Source organism: Aquila chrysaetos, chromosome 8, assembly GCF_900496995.4.
Source record: "Aquila chrysaetos chrysaetos chromosome 8, bAquChr1.4, whole genome shotgun sequence".
NCBI classification, from domain to species: Eukaryota; Metazoa; Chordata; class Aves; order Accipitriformes; family Accipitridae; genus Aquila; species Aquila chrysaetos.
Window position 1 is genome coordinate 27,519,757 of NC_044011.1, and position 21,902 is coordinate 27,541,658.

Consider the following 21,902-nt stretch of genomic DNA (forward strand, 5'->3'; position numbering starts at 1 on the left):
GTGCAGCCTCGTGCTACTAAAACCCAAGTTCAATATGAAAGGCTGTAACAGTGTGCACTTAGATATGTGTGTTTGCTTACAGAGGGTAAAGTTATTCTTCATTTAAGCAGGGCTAAATGAAAGGTGAATAAGACTCTTCTTATTCATCTTCAGTGTCAAGTTTGATAGGGGCTTCTTGGCAACCAAGCACGGATCAGGACCAACCATACCCATTGGACATAGGTTTGGCTGTTGAATACTTTTTTAATGCTTGTTCAAATCCATCACTCTTCCTCAAGAGATAAGAATGCATCTTTTGACAATTTAAAATGTAAGATTCTTTTTCAGTTTTCTTCTTTCCTTTTCCCACTTATCAGACTCCTGTTTTATGCAATATCAGAAAAAATATTATTAATTTGTCACCGATGCCTGTTTTTGCCAGTGGTTATGATGTAATTTCTGGTATTACTTTTCCAAAACCTTTCTTCAGTTGCTGGGGCGGAACCAGAGCTGAACTTCTTTAATTCCAGAAGATGCCCTACTGCCTCTAGAGAAGAGCAGACCAAATAAAAAGAAAGCATTGTCTCATTTTTGTTAGCTCAGTTTCAGTACTGATCTGGCCATATTATTTATGGATAGATGAGGATTAAGTTTAGAAAGGAAGAATATGATTTTTGGATAATATGTAGTATAAATATCATAACAATAGAAGTTGGGTTCCAGGGAAACAAGATGATATCCCTATCAAATGTTTTCTTTCATCAGCAGAATATTTGACTGAAGAGGAGAAATGTTTTCCTTCTACTTTCCATATGAATAGTGTAGAGTGAACTTTTCCATTGGTTTTATTTCCCCTCCCCCCACTGGTTAATAGGCCCTGTCTTCTCTCGATGATATGAATAGTGGGGCACGTAGATGTCTGCTCAGCCATGTCCTTTTTGTTGTTTCACATGCTCCCCTTATGTTTACCTAGCTTTTATGGCTATGTCCTCTCTGTCTCTTTGGCAGCAAGGCTTCCTGGGGCATGGACTATCTCAGTTCCCCATCTGCAGCACAGGGAGGCTGTGGAGGCTCTGAGTTCCTCTTGTGGCAGCAGTAAAAATACACAAACGGGTGATTGCTCTTCTTCCTCACATCACGTGGCTACATTTTTTTTTCAGCCACCTACTACTGGGACAGCTCAATATCAGCAGTTGTTTCCTTGATAAGCATTTTGTTTCAAGAGCTAAAAAACAACAGGATCTTCAGAGAGATTCAAGGACCAGAAGAGCTCCATGAATCTTCCTACCAGAACACGTAATTTCAAGCAAACAGTAACGCATCCCATAGTTTATCCAGGAACAAAGCTCTCGTTAAAGCTGCTTTTGTTTGGTGTCCACAATGCTGCTTGGTTTGGCAGCTCCTTTGGGGTGATGCACTCTTCTGTTAGAGTACAAAAAGACTGTTCAGCATCTGCCAGTTTTAGAGGCTGGGATTGAGAGGATCTTCCGCTGAGGATTTACTGCTGGACTCTTTCCATATTGTGCTGCAAGGAGGTGAAATTTTCTGAACGCTGCAGATTGTCCTCTTTATTTGCAGGGAGCAATTTCTTGCAGTAAGTTACTACTCCATGCAAATGATGGACCTTCTGCCTACATCTGTGGTGATGGGAGGTGATGGTCAATGTTGTGTATTGTAAAGAAATTGGCTCAAGAGGGAGAAAGAGAGAGCAAGACCTGAAAAGGGTGGCAGGATGACAGTGAATAGAGGGAAACAGCTAAGAAGTTTTTGGTGGCAGTGCACAGAGTCCTCCCTCCGGTCACCAAGAATTCAAGGGTCCCCAGATCACAAGACCTAGGCTTGAAGGACTAGTAAATGTGAGCACTTGGAGAACAGCAGCAGCAGCAGCAATCGCAGTGCCAGGAGCAAGGTGGAGAGAGACATCTCTGAGGGTGAAGGAAGACTAAACTCCATGTATTATCATTCTGGAGAGGTATAGGGGAGTTCGAGGAGAACTGGCCAATTTATGCACAGTAGGCCACTGTGCAGGTTAAGATGAAAAGTGAGAAGCCACCTGTGTCCTGGCTGTAGCTAACTGAAGCCGCTGTTATCTCTTGCCCTCCTCTAGCTTCCTAAGAACAAAATTTGGCAAGCCTTTGGCACCCATGGCTCTGAAGAAGGTGGAGTGGCTGATGCTTGTGGGGATTGAATGACCTAGAAGAGCTCTGGACTTCTCTAGTCAGGGAAATGACGTTCCAAATTAAGCTCTAGGAGCTCTGGCCCTTGTTTTCCTGAGTGCCTCCCAAGCTCTGTCCTGCTCTGTGACCCTGTGTGCCCTATGCAGCTGGTGGAAGCTGAGCAATCCTCTTGCACGTTCAGTACACTTCTGCCTCATTCCTGAGACTACATCTCTGAGAAGCCCAAACGGTAGCAGGTTGCTGTGCTTCAGGCTCATACCGCTGCATTTAATGAGTTGAGAAGCAAATCTCCGGTAGAAGGAGTTTAATGGGCGGAGACGCTTTGCAAAGCGTCAATATAAAGTAGTATAATGGAATTTCCTCCCAGTAACATCCAGGTCAGGAGGCTGAGCACTTTCAGCAGCTTGAAACACTGAATTTCTGTTCCAAAGGAAAGATTGATACTATTTTTTTCTGAATGACAACCAAAACGAAAGAGCATTCAATGTTTTTAGGATTTTTTTTGTGTGTGGAAAAAGTATAGGGTCATTATGATGAAATTCTGTTCCAAGCTGAACTTTTCATATTAGCCTTGTATCAAATTAACCCAGTATAAGATGTTATATTATAAAATAACAAGTTGAAAAAAACACAACAAGGTGAAAAGTCGTGTCAAAATGAAAAAGCGTTGCATTCACTCCATGTGAATGAAGAAGTGTTTCTTTTCTGGTGTAAAAATGTTCATGTTTTGCCCAAGTTGACATTTCCCAGAGAAAGCTTTGGTTTTGATGGAATGGCATGGCAGCATTATTTTACTACAGATTTACTTTCTTCCTGCTAATAAATTAGTCATAAAATTTGAGACTTGTACATCGATTTGTACATTGTTACTGATAAATTGTCACTGAAATTTTGTTAGATTTTCTTCAGCCTTATGGTAAACCTTATCTCCTACCCTAGAGTTATGTTTTACCAACAGAAGTGAAAAATAGAAAAATGTGCACAGACAGTTTATTCAATTAATAGGAGGGTGTCGTTTTTTCTGTCTAACTTTTCTAACCACAGGAATGTTCAGGGCTTTCAGGCACACAAAACAGAATACAGACAAAACTATCCAGACAGAAAAGTGTTACTGTGTGTGGAGAAAACAGCACATTTCTTGAGACATCTCTGGAGATACAGTGCACCCCTTTCATAATATCATGTCCATGTTTTCAATTCTTTCAATCAGAAATCAAACAAATACTGACAACTTAGCCCTGAGCAAGCAGCTACCATAAAAAATTGCAGATCCTATGTCTAATTATTTTGTAGCTAGCAAATATAAAAAGCCAGAACCTTCATTGTTTGTAAACACTTTTGTTAACAGCAGTTTAGCCTTCATGCTTTTGTGTGTAATTTATGTTTTATCCCCTTCCCTGCAGTACTATGTTTCCACCTGCCACTAAGAGACAGTCCAGTTCAGCAGTATACTTCCAGGAAAAATATCATCTCAAGCAGGCTCGTTTTGTCAGATTTAGCAGATCAGTATCCCGAGTTCTTTAGTCAATATTCATTTTAAGCTTTTAGCTCAGAATATATTTTTCTTTCCTAGTGTTGAGCTGGTGTCTACTTAAACTAGCCAGAAGGCCAAAACTTGTACACAAACCTAATCTGTTTTAGAAGCCCTTCCAAATAAAACAACAATTTGACATGTTGAGCTTGTACTGCCAAGTTGCGGGGGGGAAAAAAACCCAGTTTGTCAAAACAATTATATTTTTACGTAGCCACAAGAACACTCATTCAATTCATATGATTGCCAAACTACGTTGCCAAACAAGCTTAGCTCTCTTTGAGAAACAAACCATGAAGGACCAGCAGAGCAGACTTGTAAGTAGACTATTTTTTGTCAGTAGGTGGATCCTGTTTTTATCCTCTTGCTTTTACCATGCAGCCACATGATTTCTGAGAAGGGTAACAGGTATTTCTTCTATTTTGTCTGTATCTCCCACAGCTGATGTGGACAGATGAATGAGTAGGTTTCCACAGTTTGCTACCTTTCTCTGCCCCTCTCCACTCTTTCTGCTTCATAACATTGGTTGTTTTCTCATGGTTTTCACCTTGGTATAAATATCGCACTAAAGCAGTGGAGCTGGCATTTTCTGAGAGCAGATTCCTATCAGAGTTGTCAGGAAATAAGAACATGTTTGGGGCCAGATCGCTGCAAGCCTCTTGCAGGTATGATTTGTTCAGGTGGTAGAATATCATAGTGCTGGCAGTGAATGATGCATGGTGGAATAATCAGAGCTAGGAAGTCAATATTGCCAGTATCTGCCATTTATGCCTGCAGTCTCTCCCACACCCATCTTCCCTTACGGGGAAACAGGGAGGAAAGTTTCAGTCTTTTAACCACACACATGTGATTGGTGCCCACGGTGTTTCGCATCTCTAGTGGAGCTTGTCTTGAGTAAACTGGGGAGGTTTCTTGTTCAGGTCACGGAGAGCACATGTATCATATTGAAGGGCATGAGGGGAGGTAGTAGCAGGCCCTTTCCTTCTCCAGTGAATCCATGCCAGCTCATAACTAGGGAGGTTTGTATCTGCACTGCATCCAGATCTTGTTTGGTTCCCTTCAATAAAATAGGTTCTTCCTTCCCAAAATAGGTTCTGCGTGTTGATTTCAGATCAGTCGGGCAGCAACAAAATGAGGTGACCCTTTTGTTGGGTTTTGTGCCAGTCTTGCATCTAACAAGCCTTCTTTTTTTGCCTCTACAGATCCCTGTTGGTACTGAGATTGAAGGGATGAATATCCTGGGACTGGTGCTGTTCGCTCTGGTTTTAGGAGTGGCGTTGAAAAAGCTCGGTCAGGAAGGGGAAGATCTGATTCGCTTCTTTAATTCATTCAATGAGGCAACTATGGTCTTGGTTTCCTGGATTATGTGGTAAGTGTGTGACTGCAGATAAATCTGCAGTACAATATTATGCTCAGTTCAGGAATCTCACCATCTATCCATCTCTCCAGCTTTTTCCTACCAGATCCCTCATCACAGCAAAAGTGAATGTCATGGTGTCACATAATGGGGTCTTTTCTTCTTGCTTGTGCCCTGTAATTACACAGTCATGCATAGCTTAAGGTATCAGTCTGGAACACTTCAGAGGGTTGCTTAAAAATCCTCTCCAGGACTCCTTTTTGATTAATTAGTGGAAAGAAGGCTTTCTATTTCAAAGCAGCATAAGCCCATGGCTAGCTGCCATCACATGCCTAAAGGCACTGGCCTTGAATGAATAAAGGAGATGTGAGCAAGTAAGGAATATGGTTGTGTGAAGGCCAGAGATGTTTGTGCTTGGAGTGCAATTGCAAATGCAGCACATAACTAAAATCATACTTGTAGCTTCATGCTTGATTTTTCTGTTGGTCAAAAGGTTACTTGTACTGATCTGAAAGATGTCCGAGGAGATGAGAAGGTAGCCCACTCACGGGTATTGGTTTGGGAGAAACCCTGTGGAGTGCATGAATACGGAGCCCCATCTGTCTATTGCATCAAAGGCTGATGGAGAACCTATGGCCCTTTGTATAGAAGGGAGGAACAGTCTCCAGGGCTATGCTCTCCATCCTATTGAAACAGTAGTGCTAGCTACTGAGTGTTTTGTCATTGTTATCAGCAGAGCCTGAGTTATACAGTGGATCTTTAAATCTCTGTTCCACTTCTAAGATCTCTTTCATTTTCTTGGGTGAAGCAGGAACTAATGTTACTAGAAGAGCGATCAACTGTTTCTTTCTTGTTTGTACTTGCTTCTCCAGAGATGCTTCTCTTTTCCATTTCACATCCCTGAGAGTAAGTATTTCCTAAGGTTGATTGTTTATTTTGTCTCCTGCCTATTAATGAGCAAATCCATTATTTCACTTACTTCCCTGGAGTCCAGACATGTTTATGGGGTGGATGTTGCTCTGACTGATCTCACAAAGCTTTTGGCACAAAAAAAAGTCTATATGTTAGGAACTGGAGCGCGCTGAACTTTCTCCAAGAACCCAGCATTGGAGGAGGCAGGCACCTCTAGAGAGCAGTTCAGGCCACCTAAGCTGGGGTAGGACCAGCTTCCTGACTGGGTTTTCTGTCAGGTAGGCTGAATCTAGGTCTCAGAGCAGTATCATGGCTGTTCCTGTGCAGCTGGATGGCTGTAGGCTGCTCCTCTGAAACCAACAGTACTAATACCTCACATGCAAAAATAAAAACGTTCATAAGGACAACTAGCTAACAAATTAACAGTGGGACATTTCTCGCTCCCTTTCCAAAGCTGTTGGAAAAGCTATAAGCTTACCTTAGCAGAGGTATTTTTTCTCCTTTCATTCTGCATTTTTCATTCCTACTATTTTTCTCCCTCTAAGAAGTAGAAACGTTTTAACAAAACACCTGATTTTACACAGGCAGATCTCTGTGTTAGTTGCTGTCATAAGGGATTGAAAAACTCAAAGTCTCAAAGCAGCTTAAGTCTTTTACTCTTGAGTGTAATTCCTTGGACACTGAGTACTGATAAGAGGCAGTTCTTGTATTCAGCTGATTACAGTGCTAACACTTCAAGCCAATCAGTTGGTATATAATCCTTTACTTTGTGGATTATCGGGACCACAGCTGACTCTTAACACTGCAGTGCACCGTAGCCCTTACTTGTTCTCTTTCCTTCCTTAAGGCTCTTGTGTTGTCCTGGTATTTATTCAAAATCTGTCAAGCTACACGTACTTCCCAAAGGATACTTTGGAATGGGCAAAATCATACTACAAGAGAAAAGGCAGCTTGAGCTCATATCTAGTCCCATTCAACAGCCACTCTCGTGTTTAGCAGCACTTTGGTCTCAACTTTCAGTTCCTTCCTCTCCAGCCTCCCTCTTCGAGGGGAGGGATCCAGTCTCAGCTCTGAATCTAGTGTTCATGTTTGCAGAGCTTGTGCAGGACTGGGGCTCAGCTACATATAGCTAATCGGGGTGCTCAGAAAGGTAGTTCAAAGACAGTATGTTGCAGAATTGGCAGAGGCTAAGTGGGGAAGGTTCAGCAGGCCCCCTAGAGATTTGGTCAAGGGAGGGCAGAGAGAGGATGCTCACATTGATCTGGGACATAAGGAGGTGCTCTGTGGACAGAACAGAGGAGCTGCAGAAGCACTGAGGGTGAGGCAGGCTAGGAAGAAGTGAGTGATCTGGGCAACCTTAAGGCTTGCCCACCTTTCCAAACCTTTGCATGCTTAACCAAACCTTCTGAAGTTTGTCCTGACTCCACAGATCAGCTTCTCTGAACATGGGCATTTCTTTATTTCTGAGATGTACAGGCAGATCTTTTGTAATCACATGTATGCCTGGGGCTGGGTATTGGAGAGCTGGGTGATCTTTTAGTATTTCTTAATCTTAGAAGCAGAAATTGATGGAGCGTGGACAGCATCAGCAGAGGTACTCAGACACAGACATCCCAAGTAGAGCTTTGGAGGAACTGACCCCGGGCCTGAAGTGATTCCTGTAGTTCATTTAAGTAGCTGTTCTGCTGTAGGTGCAAGGGCAATTCTGTCTTTTCACAGCTGTTCCCAGCTGCACAACTGGCACAAGAGGTGTGGTTGTGGCCCGCAGGTGGCTCTTCCCTCTTCCAAGTGTTCCTGACAAAGGAAACCTCAAACAAATGCTGACATCGTAAGACATGGCAAGTTGCTAGATAGGAGGCATGGGAATGTACGTGTACATGGCTGTTGGCTTGAGGGAAGCTCTGGAATCCTGATCATTTAACTTAGTGTTTTGTAGGCAAATAGCAGAGTTAATTGCTATCTTTCACACATGCATCAGCAGCCTTTAGCTGAGCTCTCTGGTAAGGGCATAGCTTTTTCTTTCCTACACTGAATATGTTGGCACCCAGTATGACTACCATTTTAATGACCTAACTTCATACTTCTGCTCGTAGTTACCACATGTGTAAGATCCTACTCTTCCACCCCTTTCTCTGCTCCAGTGACATGGTATTGGTCCTTTCTTTCCTGCCGTCTGCCATCCCTTCAGCAGTGACTTTAGCTTTAGGTCTTTGCCTGCCTTCCTCCCTGATGGACTAAAAATCCACGCCAGTGTCTTGTCCTGATAGCTTCTGCCAGCATTTCTGCTTCCCGCTTGACTTCCCTTGGGCACTCTCCTAGCTGCCTCTTTGAGGACCTAGGTTAACAGAGCTTTTTCAGTTTGACTGCTTGCCTTCCACCAAGCAAGAGTGTTAGAGAGGCCTTCCAAATTTGCTTAACCTGAGTGTATGGTGAATAAGGCACTACTCTTCAGTAGGAGCAGCATATTCTTTAGAAGAATGTTATCTCCAGGACAAAAAATATCATGTTTTTCAAGGCTTTTTGTTTGTACTTAATGACAGGCAATATTTCTTTACACAGGTATGTACCTATTGGCATTATGTTCCTTGTTGGGAGCAAGATTGTGGAAATGGAAGATATTGTCCTTCTGGTGACCAGTCTGGGAAAATACATCTTCGCCTCTATCCTGGGCCACTTCATCCATGGAGGAATCATTCTGCCACTTATTTATTTTGCATCCACACGCCAAAATCCGTACCGTTTTCTCTTAGGACTTATCACACCACTTGCCACTGCTTTTGCCACTTGCTCCAGGTGGGTTTCTGTGCTTCTTTTGGGATTATAGCCTGGTTATATTTGTCAATGTAAATTGGTTATATCCCAACACCAAATTGTGTTGAGTTTTAGGTGTGAATATTGTTCCTGAGATTGCAAAAGTAGACTTCTGAGCATGGAGAGTCTCGCTGCTGTCAGCAGCCTGCCACACAACACATACTGATAATGAGCTGTTGAAAACAATTCCTCAAAATATTGGGACTGTAGCATGATGCTGAGCTGGAAATTTTTTGGGGAAAAAGTGAAAGTATTTGCCTGCCAGCTGTTCTTTCAATTTTAAGTAAAGTGAGGGTCAGTAGTGAGGGACTTTGTCCTGGAAAGTTTAGTTCTCTAAGTTCAGAAGGATCTGGAACAAGTTTAGACTAATTTTGCAGGAGCAAAGCAGACTTATTAGCTAGTGTAAAGGGATGTAACATTATTGATTTCAAAGATCTGGCCTGATCAGCTTTTATTTGTCATAACCCAACTATCAAGCATGTCATCTACACTTGTCTCAAGGTGCAAACACCTGATCAAATATCATAACTACATAAAATCATTTCAGGTCATCTCCAAAAGTAGATGCATGTCTGTCACAGGAGCTGAAGTACATGAAGTACAAGAGGGTTTATGAATAAAACCATGTAACTTATAATGCAAGAAATAAATCCAACAGTGATTTTTTTTTTTATTCATCTGTTCACTTGAGAAGGTACTAGTACAACATTAACAGAGATTCCTCTGTTGTGTTTATATTGGCATCTATTGGTGTATTTTTGTGGTTTGAGACTTGATCATTCCACAGCCCTGTTAGACTACACACTGTGTTAAGTCATGAGTTCTTGCTTCTGGGAGATTAGAGTCCTTATCAGCTATTTCTGGATGGAAGCAGATTATTAAATACCGCTGCTCAAGACCAACAAGGAGGGTCCCTCATTGCTGTCATTACAGAGAAGGACTATAAAATGGCATCATTGTCTTGACAGTCCTGTCTGCAGCATGTTAGAAACATGAAAGCGATGAGACAGTGACTTTCCATTCAGTGCACCCTGATGCTTTGTGTTTATTTTTCCTTATTCTCTGTTTCTAGCTCAGCCACTCTCCCATCGATGATCAAGTGTATTGAGGAGAACAATGGAGTCGACAAGAGGATCAGCAGGTTTATCCTTCCTATCGGGGCGACTGTAAACATGGATGGAGCTGCTATTTTTCAGTGCATGGCAGCTGTGTTTATCGCTCAACTGAACAATGTTGACCTCAACCCTGGACAAATCTTCACAATTCTGTAAGTTGCTTGCTATTGCAACCACATCCTTCTGGGCCCCAAACACATTCAAGCCTGTGGTCTCTCTGTTAATAGCTAGCAGTTTGCATTCCACATCTCTGACCTAAAGCTTGCAAACTGCTATGAAACATAATTATAGGGTGATTAAAGGATGGAGTCTTTCAAGCTTTATAAGATTTGCCAGAATCTTGATTTAATAAAAGGTGGAACCTGGGAGGGGTAATTGAATTCTGAAACAGACTTTGAGCTGTTTAAAGCTGTTTCTCACATGAAATTCCTCTCCTTCCTTAAGCATCTCACTCCCCCACCCTCCACTCACCATTAAGCTGGGCAATTGAGGCATGCTGCTCTACCCAGAAAGCTATGCCTGATTCACCCTCTGGATGTCTTAGAAAATCCTCCTGCCAGCTCCTCAGTTCTTTATGTATCAATTTCATACTAAAGACTCTGCTCCTGCTTACCTCTGCCCTTCCTACCATCGCATTGCTGTCTTCCCAGGTCAGACCCATTATCATCCCTCTCCTGACTGCTTTGCTCCATTATCCCCTCCACCACCTGAGTCCTGCCTCCTTCTTCAGGAATCTCTCCCCTCCATGCCTGCAATATCCTCCCACTTCCCATATCCTATGAAGTGTCATTCTCTTCACTTGCCTCCTCAAAAGTCCTGAAGTGAGGATCCTACAAGGAGTTCTAGCCCCTCACTGTGCCAAGAAGCCATAGCTGTATCCACCAGATGCCTCCTCAGGCCAGTTCCTGGCATTTTTTTACCTTCCCTGACAAGGTTTTATTTCCTTCCTTATTGTATTTCCCAGTATATTGTTTGTCTATTTAAGGCAGGGCTGGGGCATTATTTTCTTTGATGGTGACCAAATTAGCCTTTCGGGTATTCAGTGAATCAGGTGTTAACACAGGCCTGAGGATTATGTAGTAATAGCCCAAGGAAAACTCAGTTGTAGACTGCACACGAAAAGGTGTGTGGTCCATGTCTATAGCACATGCACCACAGGTTTCCAGCTCCTGATTTAGGGTCTGTGTTTGAATGCAAACGAGACACAGAGAAGGGACGGTACCCTGCATGGCAAGGTTTACCTTTATACATTTGGGGCCAGGAGATGTAATGTACTCAGCATATTTGAACTGATACATGACTTGGAAATGGATATATTAGTAAGGCAGCGGGATATAGTTGTGTTGGGTTTTTTTCTGAAAAGGCAATCATGGTATTAAACACAGAGCCATTGCCTTGGTAGCTGCTATGGATGCCTGCTGAGCAACTGTGCTTTGTACCCTTTACTTCATATCAGCAGGCAGGAAAGGGTTTGCCTGGGAAGCAAATGATCTGTCCCCCATGCTGTAGAGTTTGTTTACAGTTCCCATAGTGGGGAAATGTGTGACGTAAGTGTAGAAGAGGAGTGCTGCAGAGCTCGTGCTAACCGGGTACGCAAATTGATTTGCAGTGTGACAGCTACCGCATCCAGTGTGGGTGCAGCTGGGGTCCCAGCCGGAGGAGTCCTCACCATCGCTATCATCTTGGAGGCCATTGGACTTCCAACCAACGATCTGTCCTTGATATTAGCGGTGGACTGGATTGTGTAAGTACTTTAGGCCACACGTAGCTGCTGTTGCATGACATGTAGTGTGTTCAGCTGGAAACAGGGGGCAGGGTAGTCAAAGTGGCGCAGTATAAAATAAAACCCTACAAGCTATGGCTGCCTGCAGGACAGGTAGCTCTTGAGAGATAATGGAAAAGGTGGTCCCTTCTCAATTGAAGCAGGTAGTATGCTAAAATCCCTCTTCAGTTTTTTTACTCAGCCTTTATTGAAATGTATTTCTTTCTGGTTTCAATTCCCTTTAGAAGGATTGTTAAAAGTTTGTTCAAGAGGGTGTTGATACTGCTGGAAATTAGTTGGATGGTAGGAGGGAAGGGGGAAAAAGGAAATTGAGTCTGAATAGTGGTGGAAAGCTTTCTTGGTCACATATGTGAAGCAGTCTCCATCAGAAGCTGTTGACAGCTATTGTTTGAGCTATTTTTGTAGTTCAAGACCGGTCAAAGCACCAACGCAAGTGTCACAGAGAGGTGCTGTCCATTGGCAGGGCAGGGACACAGAGGGTTTGTGGCACTCATCACAACTGTGGCCAGTGTCATGGCTGGAACACGCTGCTGAGAGTCACAAGTTTAGTACAGAGTATTACCACCTTTCCTTTCCATCTCGTGGGAAAGAGCTAAAAGGTCAGGCCTTCGCTCAGCTCCTCCTCTTCTTTTCCCCTCCTTGAAAATGAGAGATTATCTCTTTGCCCAGCTCTGTTTGGAAGAGCTTATCTCACCACTTAGCATAGTTATGTCCTTGTTAAGGCCTAAATTTACCTTCTGTAGTACCTAAATTAGATTAAGGAAAGCCTAGAAAATTTTTTTTGCTCTAAGTATTGGGGACCCAGCCACAAGTGCATGATAAGTATAAATGCCACATGCGGGTGATCTCTTGTAGCTTAGATGAGCCTCGTGGAAAAGGGTGTCTCTGCTTTTCCTCGAACAAGCATCTAAGCACTCATGAACTACAGCATGCTTAGAGTTTAAATGCTAGCAAAGTAAGCATGATCTGATAATTTAAAAGTATAATCTGCTTTCAAGCCATCTGGTTGAAGCTGGGTAGTGGGCTGAAATCACTGGTCAGTATGGGTCAAGCGATCTGAATCCCATTGGGTTTCTTTTCCAGTTGACGGGTTTCTGGGCATTTCCTGGTTTAGACTGTACATAATCCCTCTGCATTGCTTTTTGGAAACACCAGCCTCTCTGTATAGATGGTGTACTTCCACAGCAGATGTGGAAATTAGGATGCCCAAGGACAGTCCTGAATTCTGGAGGCTGGGGAAGAAGGCAGCTGTATTATTTCCTTCCCTTCCCACACCACATGTGTCTGTGGAGCATAATCTTATTCCTGTGGCTTCATTAGGGCCATCGAACTCTTTCTTGCTGTCACCTCTTGGGGATCATCCACCTCCAAAGGACAGGAGAGACAGGCAAAGCCATGGCTAGCCCTTTGTATCCCATCTTCCTAAGGTATTACAGTAGTAGCTGTGTGTTCCACAAGCTGTACTTGCAAGTGCTTGGAGGCAAGTGTGAAAAGCTTGCCCTTCCTTTCACTCTGGGCTGCCCTCAGCCTGTGTCGTGCTGGCTGTCTTCATTTCAAAATATGTAGCATCCCTCTGTGATCAACACTGTTGTTCTAATCAAGGAACTCAGCCTTGTGGTAACAAAAGGGGGAAGGAAGGAGGGAAGAGTCCTGTGTCTTGTTTTAATGCCAGCCGTTTAATTACCAGAGAGAACCACAGTGACAAGTTGAGCACATGTTGAAGTTAGGCTGCAGACTAACAGAAGCCTTAAAAGGCATGTGAAGAAGTTCTTCTTTATGACCCATAAATCTCCGTTAGACCCTGGGACACAGTAGTTTTGTGCTGTAGGACCAAAGATTAGGACAGGTGCTACTAGCAAAAAATCCAGAGAGCACAGTCACTCTGCCTGCTTTTGGAAGGACCCCTTAAGTAGGTGTTTCGGTTAAGGTGTGAGTCTCTATAGTTAAAAAGAGCTCTGAACTCGCATTAGAAAAATGCTGGCCTGGGGAAGGGGAAGAGGACGGAGGTGGGCTGGGAAAAGAAGGATGCCTGAGAAAGAGTAGTACCATTGCTGCAGCCCACTGAGAGACCAGAACCAGTCAATAGTAATGGTTGGGCCGACCTTAAACCAGCTGCAGTGCACATTTTTAGTTCTGAAATGGTGATGATAATTCTGTGGAAAATATCTATGGTAATAACATCTCCCTTGTCTAGCTCCACTGATGTTAGTGGATCAGCAGGAGTGAATCAGCTCCCCTTATTGTGTTGTTACTCTCTTAAGCTAAAAGCCTGCTGCTTTGTTTTTTGTTTCTTATCTTAACCAGGGACCGAACCACCACAGTTGTGAATGTGGAAGGGGATGCCCTAGGAGCGGGCATCCTTAATTACCTGAATGAAAAAGAAAAGAAAGACAAAGAGCAGGAGCTGAAGGAAGTCAAAGTAGAAGCAGTTGCTAACAGCAAGTCTGAAGGGGAAACATCGCCTTTGGTAACCCACAAAAACCAAGTCTCCAACACAACCAGTACAGCAGACCCTGAATCCAAGGAATCAGTACTGTGAACTAGAGGCCATTCATCAACACACGTCCTAGAGGTGGACCGGGGACTTGTTAACGCACCTAGACGTTTACAGTGCTAACAAGGGCTGGATGGCTCTTGAAAGTTTTCCGTTCCAGTCTGTTTTGAAATACACTGGCCTGGGGCAGGGGAGGGAGGTGGGGTGGGCAGAGAAGGGTTGTTGAGAAAGAACACTCGCTTTATAGTAGCATTTTAATAATTCATATATATACATGCTTATGTGTTGCACGTGCACACACATATACATGTATGTGAAAACAATGCCATTGAGACTTCTGGTTTAACAGGACTTCTGTTAGTAAAGGTTCATATGGGTTGGAGATGGGGAAGTAGACAAACCCAGTATGTGCGTATTGTAGGGAAAAATTAGTAAGCTTATTGTGCTGCTGTTCAAATGGACATGCAGTCTAGAAACTCCAGAGTGGGTGAAAATGTTGCTTAAATTTAGTTTCTGTCCTGGAAACACTTACCGACAATTACAGACACGATATGAAGCAACATTTTTCTCCCACTCCCCTTCCTCTCCTGTTCTCTGATCCCTTACGTTAAATGTATCCTGAAAACTAGCTTTTTCTTTTTTTTTTAATATTTTGTTTCATATCTGAATTAATAGATTATAGGGGTCCATCCCTTGTTCCATTCCCCCACTACACTGCAGCTCATAGCAGCTTTCCTACCTTTTGGTGAGTAACTCCCAAACTTTGGGACTAAACATAGAAGATCTTTGTGCAGATCAAGGACTGGTTTTCTTCTTTCCTCTAACCAAGCTGTTAAGGAAAAAATCCAGAGGAAACACAAATTTTGTTAAAGTAATCCCTTTGGGGCTGAAAAAAATGTAGAGTCTGTTCCAGCATAAATAAGTCTGAAAGAGGCTTGCCTGTGACAACATCAAGAAATCAAGAAGTCAGTTCCCTTCATGAAAACACGCATGCTCCTTTGCTAGCACGCCATGTCCTGCTCATGTTTATTTAATGGGTCAGTCCAAACAAGTTAAGTCATATCCCTCTTCCAGCAAAATTGAACAGGGGAGGAAAAAATCTGAACACACATCATGTGGGAACTGACGGCAGGCAAGTCTGAGTGTTGGTTTGAAAGGGGAAGAGAAGAGTTGAGTTTATAACCCCATGTAGTTCAGTGATCTCTGTGTGTTGGGACAGCTGCATACCTGTTCCTGCTAGGAGTTTGGTCCTACTATAAATGTCCTTCTGGCAGCAGCTTACATTTAGTAATTCTGGGTGGTGCTGGGCCTGGGTAACGCTTACTGGCAGATGGTAACCTTTGCTTGGGGCTGAGCCAAATGCTTCTGGATTCTGACTCTACCTTTCTTCCTTTACAACATACTTCCTGAATTTGCACCCCAAACCTGAACAAAGTCCGGCAAACTCATTGCAAAGATCCTGTTGATTTATCTTGGCTTTTTGGACAGCAAATAATTACAAAATTATGGCTGTGCATATGCCAAGATTTGCCTGGACTTGTGACGCTTTCCCTTGGCTACTTTAGCAAGATGATTGCATATGGTCAGTCTCCACACTTTTAATTCAGCAATATATATTTACACTTAGCTTTGATATAAAGTAATGCTAAGTCTCCCTTTTTCTTTCTCCTCTCTTGCTTCAGAGGAAGCTATCTTGGAAAGATATCCAGTTGCTGATGTGTATGTTCACGGCACTAGGAAGAGGCAGCTCCAATTTCATAGCAGCAGCAGCCTTCATTTGCAAAGCATCCTTCCTGGTGAAGGGACACAATGAGTTTTGCAAAAAGACGCTCAGAATGAGATGTGGCTACCTCTGAGGGAAAACACAGTGAGTGCGTCATTACTGGCTGTTTAACCGTGTGCAGCAGAGCTATGCAAACAATCAAAGTAGGAAAGCATTAGTCAGCCCACTGAGAAACTGCAGGTGGAGTTTCTTTTTAACCAGTTTATTTATAACCATGTCCACAAAATTTGGTCATTCCTTGGCTTGTCTTCAAAATGGAAGGAGACAAACACAATTCTCTAGGGACATCCTCTGCCCTGTATTTATTATTTCATTTTTAGCAGATCAAGACCTACTGAAACTTTGCGTTTCCTCCCATTAGAATCATCCCAACCCCTTTCAACTCAGGAAGCCAAAAGCGCACTTTGTAGCTGACAATGAAAGTCAACAAATAAGAGGTGTTTTGAAAAATGTTAGAGGTTTGAAAAAATGGTTCTCAACAAAACCTTTTTTCTTTTTTTAAACAAGTGTAAGTATTTCTTTGGAAAATCTGAATGCACCAGAACCCCAAATACTTTGATTTTGAAGCAGTTATATGGATGTCTCAAGGAAGCTGAAAATCATGACTGTTCCCTGTGGGCTGGGTTCTGTAGTTGCATTTTATCCTCCATCAGACATTTGGCCCCCCTGGTGCTCTTCTTCACTATGACACATGCAGCTGGGATCAGGACATGAGAGCAGGCAGCATTCAAATGACAATTCCCATGAACCATCACAGCAACCACAGGAAAAGTACTCACCTGGGCAAGTCCAAAGGCTGGGCTTCCTTGCAGGCAGCACCTTGCCATTGCTGTATTGATCTTTCTTCCCTATGGTGCTGCAGCTTGAATGCACCTTGTCCTTGTAGCAGCGTGCCATAGGCTGTGGCACATTCTTTCTGACAGTAGATCCCAGGAAATCATAAAATCATAGAATGGTTTGGGTTGGAAGGCACCTTAAAGATCATCTAGTTCCAACCCCCCTGCCATGGGCAGGGACACCTTCCACTAGACCAGGTTGCTCAAAGCCCCATCCAACCTGGCCTTGAACACTTCCAGGGATGGGGCATCCACAGCCTTTCTGGGCAACCTGTTCCAGTGTCTCACCACCCTCACAGTAAAGAATTCCTTCCTAATACCTAATCTAAATCTACCCTCTTTCAATTTAAAACTGTTACCCCTTGTCCTATCACTACACTCCCTGTTAAAGCATCCCCCCAAACTTTCCTGTAGGCCCCCTTTAAGTACTGGAAGGCTGCTATAAAGTCTCCCCGGAGCCTCCTCTTCTCCAGGCCGAACAGCCCCAACTCTCTCAGCCTGTCTTCATAGGAGAGGTGCTCCAGCCCCCTGATCATCTTCATGGCCCCCCTCTGGACCCGCTCAAGCAGGTCCATGTCTTTCTTATGTTGGGGGCCCCAGAGCTGAACACAGTACCCAAGGTGGGGTCCCATGAGAGTGGAGTAGAGGGGCAGAAACACCTCCCTCGACCTGCTGGTCACACTTCTTTTGATGCAGCCCAGAATGCGACTGGCTTTCTGGGCTGCGAGTGCCCATTGCTGGCTCATGTTCAGTTTTTCATCCACTAATTCCCCCAAGTCCTTCTCCTCAGGCCTGCTCTCAATCCACTCATCGCCCAGCCTGTATTTGTGCTTGGGATTGCCCTGACCTATGTGCAGGACCTTGCACTTGGCCTTGTTGAACTTCATGAAGTTCGCATGGGTCCACCTCTTAAGCCTGTCAAGGTCCCTCTGGATGGCATCCCTTCCCTCCAGGAAATGGTAAATTAAAGCCAATACCTCAGAGTCTTCTTACTATTTTCCAGTAGCAATGCGGAAGCTCAAAGTCTTTGCTAAAGAACTCATCTCCCAGTCCCCAGTAGTGGATTGCCACATTTTGCATCAATGTAAATGTCTGGTCCCATATAAAGCTTGTTAGAGCAGTCAAATTTAAGGCGGTCAAATCATTCTCGTAGCAGGAATTTAACCAAGGAAATCTAACACTCCCTCTCCTGGAAACAGGTGCCATAGGGTTTATATGAACCATGAGTATTCGGGTCTTAACCTGCCAGAAATCTGTAATCTTACAGAAGCCCTACTTTAGACTTACAAAGGTGCCAGTTCTTTTGTTGTTCATGCACAGCAAGAGGGATCCCAGAGTTTTCCATGGAAGCAGGAATGCTGGGTAACCACTGCTTGTCAGAACATCTTCTTCATCTTTTCTCTGTCATCTGTGTCAGAAATGACATTTCTCGTTTTTCTGTGATGTTCCCATTCCTCACGATGGCCATGCCGCATCTTCTAGGGCTTTCCACCTGGATTCAGATTTTTTTTCTTAAGGTACAAATGTAAAAGATCCAATATTATGCTCTCTCAGACTGTAAAAAATTTGGCACATTCCAACAACTGCCCTTTTAACAACGTGAATCCTGATCGAAAGCCTGATGAGATAGAAGACTTACCATTTGCTTCAAGTGGTCAAGGTCTTCAGGTAAGGCTACTGGGAGAAAAATGAAAGGGCTGTTGGAGGATGTGCATTTTAGATGCTGTCCTTGACCTTCAGTGGAATGTGTTACACTGGGAGCTTCCTATTTCAAGTCCCTGTGCAGCCTCGCTCCAAGAGGCTGTGAGCTGAGAAGGTGCTCAGCAGCAGTGCAGGTGCAGCTGGTAGTACCTGCTCTGCTCTCACCCAGGCACTCCATGAATCTGCTGCTGGTGTAGTACTTAACTCCAGTGTTTCTTGAGTGGACATATGTTTATGTTCTCCCAACATGACTGTAAACTGGAAACCTTTAGTCAGTTACTTTTTCTTTCAAGAGGAAATAAATTCTATCTAGAAAACACTGTTTTTCTTTTTGGTTTTAGTCTTTTTTTGAAGGTACAAATTCTCTTCTTAAGAAACCAGGCTACAAATAGCTCATGTCCTACCCTCTAGTACCGCGATTGCTTTTTGGGAGAAAGATATGGGAATATGGAAGAGAAGAGTCTGCAAGCCTTTGGCATATGCAACCATGTTTTGTCTCTGATGCCATTTATTCTTCCACTTTTACCTTCTCTTTTTTCAGTGAAGTTTCTTTGACTGTTTTGGACCATCTTTTATTTCTTCTTCTCCAGGATTGGCTTTCCACTCCATGCTTTATCTGTCACTGCCTGATCTCACCCCATTTCCTGGAATGCCCTATGCTGTTTTTATGTATCAGTGGCTCAGGTATAAATGGGAGAGTGGACAAAGTTTTGAGGGCTCCAGCTGGTCCCTGGGAAAGTAGTTTGCATTCTGCCTTACTCATGTCCTTAACTCACCAGAGGTTTGTGAGAAAGTAATTTAAAGAGTTGCTCTGAGCGTGCGGAGCATTATCTGTCTGTCATCCTGAGAAAGGTGCTTATTCAGTGCTGTGAGATGTGGCTATGGATGCCTGAAAATCTGTAGTGAGCGATGAAGGATGCCAGCCCTTGGCTGCTATTGGGATATTTTCAGTAAAGACCCATTATTCCCAGTAACTGAGCTTTATCTCGGCTGGTGTGTTGGTAATTGCACTACAAGATTCAGTAATTGCAAAGGACTTTAAACCCTTCTGGGGATGTCTCTTGCAGTCAGGGTGGTTTTTGTGTTGAGAACAGACTAGGGCCAAACCCAGGTCTTCCCCCGCAGGGATGTGACAAACAGGACTGTGTGCTTCGGATATAACAGAAATGTGGAGTCAACCAAAGTACCAAATGAGCTGGTGAAACAACTTCTGCTTTGTCTTTTCTGGGCAGCCCTGTTACTGCCTGTAGAGGCAATGCCCTGAGCTGGAGGTGGTGAGAGGTTGAGGGGACAGTATGAGGGCAGTATGTGCTTGCTCTGTTCCTATACTCTTCCCTGGGCATTTGCTGTGGCCAGTGCCAGAGATGCACATGACATAGTGTCACCATTCTTAGACTTATTCTCTTGTGCTTCCTCCATATTTTACAGCAGGAATAATAAAAACTGAGGCATTTAGGCAGTTCCTCTTTCAGTCAAGTCAAGTGGCAGCTCATAATCACTCTCTGTGATGGACTCACAGACCTGCCTGTAATGACTGATCCTGTGACTGATGAACAGCACCAAATTAGGCAGGTCACATAAATCCTCTGCCTGTGCTTCCTTTTCTGTAAATTAAGTTTACAGATACTTACCAGTCTCTCACAGGCAATAGTGTGGAGGACAGTAAGTCACAGTCTTTGGAAACCACTCTTAAGACATAGAGCATTAAATCTTAAGTAATAATGAACTTTTCAAAAATCTGAAAGGAATCAAATAGTTAAAGTATGCATCATGAAGTCAGAGTTGCATTGTTCTAGAGTATGAATGTCTATGTGATGGAAAGGAGATCCAGTGTATGCATTTGCTGGACTAACTCAGGGGAAGCGGGGGAGCTAGTGCCAGTGTGAGTTGCATTTCAAAAAGTGGATGTGATTTAGTTAAGGGAGACACAGTGCACTGTTACATCTGCCTCCTTCCGTGTCCACCTGGCATGCCATGAAAGCTTAGGTTCAGGTAAATGAACAGACTTCACCATGGATTCAATGTCTAAATTAGGAGTCTTGACAGCTTAGTTTCTGTCTCATTGCAATGGAAGAAAGAGCTTTTCAGGTAAAAGAACAAGTTGTCTTGTTGGCAGTATGGGTGAAAAAGGTGGAGAAAAAGAAGGAAGAGCCGGAGGGTTGCAGGGGCAGCATCACAGAAGACAGGGTAAGCAAGTGGATAAAGAAGCTAAGACCTGAAGGAAGTATCTTTTTCCTTGGTGTTTTGATACAGATAGCATCAAAAGACTGGAGGCATTTGTCCGGCATGTAGCAGAGACCGATGCAAATCCCTGCCTGCTGACTGGCCAGGATTTGCAGGGAGAGGCAGATGCCAAGTGCTGATGTTTCTGAAGCCCATCGTCACTGAGCAACAATGAAGCATGCAGTGTGCCAGCATGGAGCTCTGATAAGCTGCTCCTGGCTGCTAGCCATGACCACAGAGAAATAACAGTACAGTTCTGGATCAGGGATTGACCCACATTCCTCCTTGCAGGATAGCTAGGACAAATGCTCCTCAGATAAATGCATGGTAGCCATTATTCTCTGAGGACAAAGAAGACCTTGTTATCTATGCGAGCATATTGATGAAAGCCATGTTCACTTGGTGCTTCAGTTTCAGGGAGGGGGGAAAAGGGTATGACAAATGATCTGAAACTTTTTCCAGACATTGGGCAACACGTTGAGACAGTTGCCACTGAATATTTTAAGTCTGACAAGAAGTGATCAAGAGCCTTATTTGGCTTCTGTAGCTTTCTGTCTTGACATCTGAGCACCGGCTTGGGGAGTTAATGTTAACACAGTATTCATTCTCCGCATGGGGTCTTTACAGACATTTGTGACCAGCAGGCACCATTTCACAGCTGCAGAAATGAATGCATGCAGAAAAAGGTGAAAGAATGCTTTCTCGAGTCACGCAAAGAGTTGCCAAGCAGGCTAGGAGCAGATCTGGAATCCTGAAGCCAAGTTCATTGTTAGCTAACAACTATCACTTCCCTAAAAAATTATCATCTGGGGGTTTATAAGTATATTTGAGTATTGATACCATAGTAGTAATAGTATGTTACTGCAGGATGATCACTTCTCTTTTTGGAGGAATGGAAGGGGAGAAGTGTAGATGTAGGAAAGTTATCTTCCCTCTAGGATGGATTTTTTTAATAGAAAAGGAGAAAAGAAATCTCTTTCATTCAAGACTTCATGGTATGGTTACTTACTAAATTCTATCTCAGTGACAGCAGATATATCCTCAAGAGCTATGAAATCTCATTTGGATTTAACCATTCATCTCAATGCCAGCAGGAGGTGAGGACTGTGGACATTCCAGCAGGCCAACTGCTCTTACTTGAAGTCCTGCTCAAGAAACATTTATACTTGTCTTTCTCAAGGCCACAGATGCTGTTTGCAA

At 43.5% G+C, this 21,902-nt stretch overlaps 1 protein-coding gene across 1 annotated transcript in view; it reads left to right on the forward strand.

Annotated features, from left to right (window-relative positions):
* SLC1A4 (solute carrier family 1 member 4) overlaps positions 1–14,787 on the forward strand; it is a 28,340-nt gene extending 13,553 nt beyond the window's left edge. The window contains exons 4-8 of the mRNA XM_030023146.1: positions 4,890–5,056; positions 8,516–8,749; positions 9,840–10,034; positions 11,492–11,626; positions 13,970–14,787. Coding sequence (XP_029879006.1) covers positions 4,890–5,056; positions 8,516–8,749; positions 9,840–10,034; positions 11,492–11,626; positions 13,970–14,204 — 966 coding nt within the window. The 3' untranslated portion in view covers positions 14,205–14,787. The remainder of the gene's footprint in view (positions 1–4,889; positions 5,057–8,515; positions 8,750–9,839; positions 10,035–11,491; positions 11,627–13,969) is intronic.
* Positions 14,788–21,902: the final 7,115 nt, after the last annotated feature.